The sequence below is a fragment of the Poecilia formosa genome, unplaced genomic scaffold, assembly GCF_000485575.1.
Source record: "Poecilia formosa unplaced genomic scaffold, Poecilia_formosa-5.1.2 Scaffold420, whole genome shotgun sequence".
Lineage (NCBI taxonomy): Eukaryota > Metazoa > Chordata > Actinopteri > Cyprinodontiformes > Poeciliidae > Poecilia > Poecilia formosa.
In genome coordinates, this window is record NW_006800359.1 from 249,868 (window position 1) to 258,241 (window position 8,374).

At 43.5% G+C, this 8,374-nt stretch overlaps 1 protein-coding gene across 1 annotated transcript in view; it reads right to left on the reverse strand.

Moving 5' to 3' along the window:
* Nucleotides 1-3,993: 3,993 nt before the first annotated feature.
* Nucleotides 3,994-8,374, reverse strand: part of syt11b (synaptotagmin XIb) — a 7,914-nt gene continuing 3,533 nt past the window's right edge. The window contains exons 2-4 of the mRNA XM_007576921.2: nucleotides 6,911-7,851; nucleotides 6,451-6,571; nucleotides 3,994-5,533 (exon numbers count right to left, since the gene is read on the reverse strand). Of these exons, the coding sequence (XP_007576983.1) occupies nucleotides 5,223-5,533; nucleotides 6,451-6,571; nucleotides 6,911-7,851 (1,373 nt within the window). The 3' untranslated portion in view covers nucleotides 3,994-5,222. The remainder of the gene's footprint in view (nucleotides 5,534-6,450; nucleotides 6,572-6,910; nucleotides 7,852-8,374) is intronic.

An 8,374-nucleotide genomic window follows, 5' to 3' on the forward strand; every position in this document is an offset into this window, starting at 1 on the left:
CGAGCTACAATATGGCCTCTTTCAGAATAACATCATATAAATTGAGGTAGTTTGGCATTTCGTCAACTCCGTCAGAGTTTTTCTGACTCTTTCAGTGAAATTGTTGTCAAATCTCACTTAATTGTGCAACTAATTCATTTAAATGTATTTTTACATGAATAGCATTACTTCACATGTACCAAGTTTTTCATTTTATTCACTAGTTTGTCACCACCTTCAGTTCTGGGTCAACTCCGTCAGATGGCCTTTTTGTTGTTTTTGGTTTTAAATAATATTTATTTTGTTTCTTGAGAAGCATTTGTCTGTAAAATGAGTAAAAATATCACTAATAGGGTCATTAAAAATTATTTTTTATTTATTTTGTCAGATGGTGATGACAATGTTCTGGGTCAGGTTGATTAAAAATGTAATAAAAAAAAAACATGTTGCAACTGGGAGCCTGCACCTTAGCATCTTTACATTTCCTAAACATTATTTGTCATATTTGCATACATAAGGTTGAGAAATAACAAAAAAAATTATGGGAAAATTAAAACCCATTTTGTCCCTATTCTCAAGAATCACTGAGCAACATGAACCGTCCAGGTTGACGGAGCTCTTTATATCTGTGTGATTCTGTGAATAGAGTGCTGTCCTGGATAAACCGATGTTTGGGGGCATGAGGTTATTTTTTATGGCGTTTTCTTTTCCTGGTCGGACTCCATCTTGTCTCTATCCGACCTGCGAGCTGAGGCAGCGACAGCCCTGAGATGTGCCGGCCTGAGTTTTCCCTCCGGGCCGTTCCCGTGATGATTCTTCAGGATTCCAGGCTTCATGTGACTCCAGCAATCACCGCCTCATTCACCACACTGGAATCAGTGGTTTTCAGGCCTTAAAGACAACTCAGCTGCTCAGGGTTGACTTTAATTATCACCGTCACACTGCGGTGATTCGCGGATTTTCTCCTTCCAGTCAACAAAGCCTGTTTACAGTCACAGCAGGTCAGGATGCATCCGCTGACGTCCGGCGGTCGGGAGATGACTGACTTTCATAATTTAATAAAGCTTTTAATATAAAAAATGAAGTTGGAAGTGAGGAACTCTTACTTCTAGTCTTCATTACTTTTTATTCTCTTTCCAAGTAAACAAACTTTCTAGTAATCCTTAAAGAGCTGCTGATTAACAGTTCTTCATGCTTTTCTCCAGGTTTTCTTTGGAAATGTTTTGACCATTTCCATCGAGTCTGGCTGCTGGTTTATGACTGGGACCAACCAACCTCAGAGACTTTTATGTCAGAATGGTTCAAAGGTCAGTCTCCTAAACATAAAGAGACCCGCGTTGATTGGACCAAAAACGCCGACTTTGTTAAAGAACCAGCTTTATATCGGATCTTTGGGTTCTAACGCCGTTTCGGTTTTACTGGCTGCTCAGATGAGCAGACCGTCAAAACGAACATTTAGAACCAAACTTTAAGTAATTATTAGCCATTATTACTATTTATGTGTTTGTATTATTTAAATATTTATTCTGAGAAGAGATGGAAACTTGAGTCGCAAAAATAAATGACTTGACTTGGACTTGTGTTCTGAGACTCGAGTTTTACTGTGAAAAGTTGAGTTTAAATAGCCAGTGAAGTTGGCGGATTATTATGGCACTTTGCTGTAATTTATACCCTAAACCTGAAGGGTTTTTTTCTATTTTAAAACGTGAAAAGTTTTAGAAAACTGTGGCGTATTTACCCTTATGATTTATCTGAGTTAGTACAATCCTTGTATTCTGACACACTGCGCATGTGCAGGTTGTCTATAAGCGTTTACCATGGAAATGCCACAACAGTAAAGATGTACGGAAAATGGTCCGAACCTCCGCTGTTAAGACATTACAAAAATAATTCCCCAACATTATTAAAACTTCTCCAGGTCAGAGTGAAGAAATGCGTCCAAACTAGATCTAATGCAATGGAGAGGAGAATATGAAGCTTACGAAGTCTGGAAAGCTGAAATTCTTCATTATCACATTTTAATTAGTGCCAGGACTTCATTTCGATTAATAAATTACAATCTATTACACAGATTATTGTATTTTTTTAAATACAAGCCTGTCAGCGAAGAATAAACTTCAAGAATAAACTGGCATCTTAATGCTAAACATGCTAGCAGCAGACGCTAACGCTAATGTCAGGGTCTTCATTTCTAGAAGCTCCAGAACCTGAATAACATTAAAAACTATAAATATCTTTGTTTTAGTTAGTATGTAAACGTATTCAATAATTTAGCAGGAAAACTGATTTTGGATTGAAAATATTGCTTATTTTGGATAAAAATGCATTTAAAATGAATGAATATATTTTATTAGTTCAGGCGTGACGAGACTTCAAGACAATGACTTTGGTGTAACCGATTTTATTTTATTTTTAAATGTACACAAACTAGACATTTTAGTATGGTTAACTTCTGTTCCTCCATCTTTAATTATTTAGGCTCATTTCTGCTCAGCTCTCACTGTTAATGTTCTGGTTCTGACCCATTTGGACCGGGCTGGAGATTTTTTTCTGTTGGAAAAACATAAAAAATAAACCAAGAGAAAATAGAAGAAACGACGCAGCCCTCGTAGCTAACTTGTTTTCTTTTATTTGCACGTCCACTGAGTGTTAACAAACCCAACACAGAGGTTAGCATCCAGGTCTACAGCAGGGGGCGCTCAAACACACGAAAGCTCTGAGGACAACAGATAGGAAGGAAACCAGCGAACAAATTCACATCTGTACAAATCTACAGTCTGTTGGTCTGCAGGGAGCACCGCTCACAGGAAAGCCGTTCAGCTTCAAAATGTTCTGGTGAGGCGCAAATTTACACGAGTTAATGTTTGTGGAGCAGCTGCGGCTGGATTAACGTTAAACTCAGATTAAATTGCATCAGCAGTCAGCGCTAAACCCAAACTGTGGCTTCTCTGTTCACAGAGCCAAGCGGGGAAGTGGCGCCATCTGGTGGCGGATCGCTCACAAGGGTAAACGGGGAGGAGGGAAGGAGCCGGACGGCGTGAAGCAGAGTACAGATGAGGCTGAGTCCCCAGGAAAAGGTCAAAAATTCATTTATCTGCGGGATAAAACTTAAAACCCGGATAATAAAGTTCAAAATAAACACAAATAAACTGCTAATCTTAAACAGCCTGATTAAAATCTGAATATATTCAGGAGTTTTTAAGTCGTTAGTAAAGAAGGGCGCCCTCTGGTGGGCTTGTTTATTAATGAACTGGGATTAAAAACAAACGGGAAACATCCAGAGGTTTTACTTTAGACTTTCGGTAACTCTTCGTATAACAAAACATCTGCCATAAACATGAAGGAGTCTTCAGAAATGTCTACGGCTGTTGTCATGAAGTGCCAACTTTTCATTAAATAACTTTCATGCAAAGTAGCCTTAAAAGTCCATTAAACGTGTCAACTTTGCATCAAAAGTGTAATTTTTAATTGAATGAATTTTGTGGGTCGCCAGCAGTTTAAATTGGTTAAAAACTTATCTGGTTGATTTAACTGAACCTACTGCTTCCTGGTCTGAGCGACCAGAACCCACCTGGGACTTGTTTCCAGTCCAGAACCACTCTGACATGTTTCCTTTTTATCTGGATTAAAGGGGCGTTTTATGTAAAATCAACTTTTTTGATGTTTCCGTCATGTTATAATTTTATCCTCATCAGAAACAAACCTGGAGTGTTGCTTTGATTCTTTCATGAATCTTTTAATCTCCATGGCAACCATTCAGCTGCGCAAAACATCTGGGTGGACCTAGCCCCGCCTCCAAGATGCAGCTCCTCCTCCACTCCTTCAGACTAGCCAGCAGCAATTAGCAAACACCTGCTGAGCTCATAGGAGCTACTTCTCAGAGCAACGCTGGTAAAAATGTTAAAGGTTTAACAGAGGAGCCATGTTGGGATGACTTCCTGGAGGCGGAGCTTCAGGAAGATGAGGAGTTTTTAAAAAGACGGAGGCCCAATTTCAAGGCGTTAAATCTGTAAGTTAAATTTCTTTCAGTTATATTTGACAGCATTTTGATAACTGAAGTTAACAAAGTTACTTGATTATATAAAATGGCACCGGGTGCCCCGAAAATACATAGTACCAAGGCATTAAATAAAAAACAGCAACATTCTCATTGTACTTTACAGTTTCACTGTTTTCTAAATGATGAACCCAAAGACAGGCAAAGGCTCCTCTGAATATTCATCCTGACACCATCCATCAGTTCCCCAGGTTTTCATGGTTGGTTTGTCATTTTTTGCAATCAAAATAGCAAATTTTCTGATGCTACTTTTTTTCCTTCCAAAAACTACATATAGAAGAAAAAACCCAATAGGAAGCAAACAGATCGCACACGGAAACACCTGTATCCGTTAAAGAACTTTAAAAACGGGATTTTTCTGACTCGTCTTATCCTTAACCTGACATTGAGTAAGAAACACCGCCCCCTGCAGGTGGGAGTTAGCATCACTTAAACCCAATGTTTATGATGATTTTCTTTTGCAGAAAATTTGTAATAAACTCATAATTAGAGAGAAAGTATGTGAGGATCTGATGATTCAGTGTGAATCAGGAAGAAGCTGTGGGACTGAAACAGTTAAAACAAGGATCACAAGCAGATCCGAGTGATTTTGGTTGAAGATGTTGAGTGGAACATCTGGCCTCTGCTTCAGCCTCCAGGATAAATCAGGTATGTTACATCAGCTGGGATCAGTCCGCAGGTTTTCGCTGCAGCACTTTGGGGCTGGGACGCGGCCGGGATGAAACCCAGCATCTTTAGGATTCTGGGAAAGTTCTGGAGCGGGACAGAACCCGGACCGTCGCAGGCGGGGAGCATGCTGAAAACAGAGGGAGTTTTCTCTGCGCAGTGGAGCGTCGCAACGTCGGAGGATCTCTGCAGCTCGGAGCTTCACAGACATGCAGCGAGCTGCAGGATGAGGGGAGCCGTTTCTTTTTCTTCTTTTTAAATCGCGTTGGACCCGCCCTCTTTTCTTTTCAAATGAAACTGCAGGATTTTTTCTTAAACTTGCAAAACGTTTTGGTGGCAAAGAGATAAAAGAGACGGAGAGTTGGACTATCATCACAGCGGTGTGTGTGTTGCACATCTGGTTACGTGTGTGTGTGTGTGTGTGTGTGTGTGTGTGTGTGTGTGTGAGAGCTGTACACTGAGTCTTTGTTTCCCAGTAGGGATCACTGGTAGAGTCTCAGTTGCTTCCTCCTCCTCTTCCTCAGAAGTCGCTCAGGTTGTGCCACTTGGAGATCTGCCTGCGCGGGTTTTCACACACCTCCCGCCAGTGGGAGGCGCCAGAGGGGCAGGGGCTGTGCAGGCCCAGCAGCAGGCGGCCCAGGACCTCGTTCTTGGTGGTCCGGTCGAAGTCCACCACCAGGAACTCCACGGAGACGTCGGGCAGCAGTTCGGGCGGGATGTCGTAGATGAAGGACTCGTTGAAGACCGGGTTCAACGTGCATTTCTTCACGTGCGTCTTCTTCTTGGCGATGCGCTTACGGCCGTAGAAAACGTTCACCTTCACGTACGGATCTGAGCGTAGAAGAAGAAGAAGATGAGCTGCAGAGGATCAGGATAACACAACCTGCCCTTCCTCTTTATTACACACTGGATTTAGACAAGACAAAAAAACTGGTTTTATTTTCAGCAAATATTTATATTTTAAATGTCAAATTAGAATCAAAGTAGAAAACAAGTGACGCCTTTTTGACAAAAGTGGAATAAAAACCAAACTAATGAAGAAATGCTATATATTAATTTTAAAGGTGAAACAAAATGTGTATTTTTATTATGTTTTTAAAATTTATTTAAGAGAATTAGGACTCAAAATACGAGCATAGAGTCATAATTTAAGGACAAAGTTGCAATAGAGATTAAAGAAAAATATGAGAATAAAATTGAAATATTACAAGAATAATGTGAAACTATAGAACTAAGTTGCAACACCAGGAAAATAAAGTCATAAGAATACAAGAAAGTCGTAACATTACGAGGATAACATCGTTAATAATAGGAAAATAAAGTCGTAATTTCTCTTTAAAATGACTTTATTCATAATTTTATATCTTTTTTCTGCCAATATTATGAGTTTATTCTTGTACTATAAAAATAATCTCGTAATCTGGCTCCGTCTGTTGTAGTTTCAGAAACTTCTTGAAAAACCTTCATTATTCCTAAAACAAAAACGCATCAGAATCAATCAGCCATGAATTTTACTTTCCTGCTCATTTCTTGTTTTGTGTTTTTGCCATGAATATAAATAATCATGAGAGGAGCATAAAACTGGACTAATAATGAAAACCTGAGTTACAGTCGGGTTTTAAAAGTTCGTGTTGAGCGAATGCTAGCTGGGCCGGCTCTGGTTCTACTGATGGATAATAAAAACCTTCAGATCTGATTCATGTCTGAGGGAGAAGTCCTGTGTTTAACTGCTCCCTGGTTGGACTCACTGGCTGACAGGCCCGTCATGTCCATCTTGGGCAGATGTCTGGCCTTCAGGACGACCACGCTGAGGCGGTGGGACACGGGCTGGTAGGACAGCGAGGCCAGCAGCTCGCCACGACTCTCACACTGAGAACACAGACCGAGAGGATGAGGACCAATAATCAACCTTCACCACCAATAATCAGATTTTACCACCAATCATCAGCCTCCCCATCAGTTCTTCCAGTGATGAGTAAAAATCTCCTTCTGTGAAGTTTTTAGTTTGTTTTAAACACCCCAGATGAATTTTAAACAGTTCTGTTTGTGTTTTATGTTGGTTCAGTTCCTGAACCTCTGATTTGACCCAGTCGGTTCTGATCAGAACTAAAATCAGAGAATCTGTTCATATTTCTGTCTGAAGCAGAGCAGCTGACCGAGCAGCCCGGCTCCATGCTAACGCTAAGCTAACAGCAGGTTCCTGCTCACCTGCATGTTCCTCTTGGTGATCTGCTGGCTCAGGTGGACCCGGCCGGTGCTCGGGTCCACGCCCTTCAGCGGGACCACGGCCTCTCCGATGACGTCATCGCGGGCGAAGCGGTCGAAGCTGAGCACCAGGAAGTGCAGCGTGAGGTCGGGCAGCGCGCTGTAGGCCACGCCGTAGAAGGTGAAGGTCTCGTCGAAGATGGGGTCCAGCGTCTTCCTCAGCACGCGGGTCTTGACGCGGTGCTTCTTCTCCGGCAGGATGGTCATCTTCACGTAGGGGTCCGAGCTGCCGGCCTGCTCGTCCACGGCGGGGAGGCCCCGGGCCCCCACCACCGTCACCACCAGCGCCTTCTTGGGGAAGTTGTAGTCGACGCTGAGGCTGATGGAGCCCAGGTTGGGTTCTGGTTCCGGTTCGGAGGAGGCGGGGGTGAAGGGCGACGCCGTCTTGCTGCTGGTCTGGCTGCTGGCGGCCGAGCTGCTGTCCAGGCAGCAGTAGTCGGCGCGGACCGGCAGCGCCCTCTCCAGCCGGGCCTGGCTGTGGGCGGGGCCCGACCCGGAGGGCGGGACCAGGTGACTCATCTGCAGCTGGCCCGGGACGTCCAGGATGTTGTTCTCTGCGTCCACCAGGACCATTCCTCGGCCCGCCGCGCCGCCGGCCGAACCACCGCGCTCGCCGTCACGCTCCGACCGGTCGGCGCGGCGGATTCCACGTACGATCCGCTTGCTGCCGCTGAGGGATTCTGGGTAAATGCTGATCCCCTTCAGCATGTGGATGAATTTGTACGGGGGGTCCTCTGCGTCGCAGTATCGGTCGCCGTGCAGCTTGTAGCGCCCGGTAACCCGGAGGTACCGGCGCTGACAGAACGACCAGAGCAGGACCAGAACCACCACCACCAGAACCAGGACACCAGCTCCAAGGAAGCCCGCCAACACCGGGGACATGGCTGGACGGACACAGAGGACAGTTAGAGGTCATTCAATAAATCATGTTTTCAATTCCAATATATCCAACAGATGTTGTGCGACACTGATGAAGGTTAGACGTCCATCAGAGCATCATCAGCGTAAAGACGCAGTGACAGTCTGCCAACGCCTCGACCCCGACGACACGAATGTCTATGTGGATGATATGTGGATGTACCGTCTGCGTACCGTCTGCGTACCGTCTGCGTACCGTCTGCACAGTGACAGTTTCCTTTAATTAAATGAAGGAAACTGGAAGTAATTATCGTTGCTCCTGTAACAGGAGATCTTTGGACTCTTTGATGTTTTGGTTAAAGCTACTGTTAGAAACCTGGGGTTGAAAAATCATGACAGACCTCTGGTTCCATCCTGTTTTTGTTTCTTTTCATCTGGATTTTTGTAAAGAACTCTACACACATTTGGCCAAAGCTTCCCAAACGAGGCTCTGCTCTGGTTCATAATTAATCAGTGAATTAATATTAATGCTTAGGACTTTATTGTTTA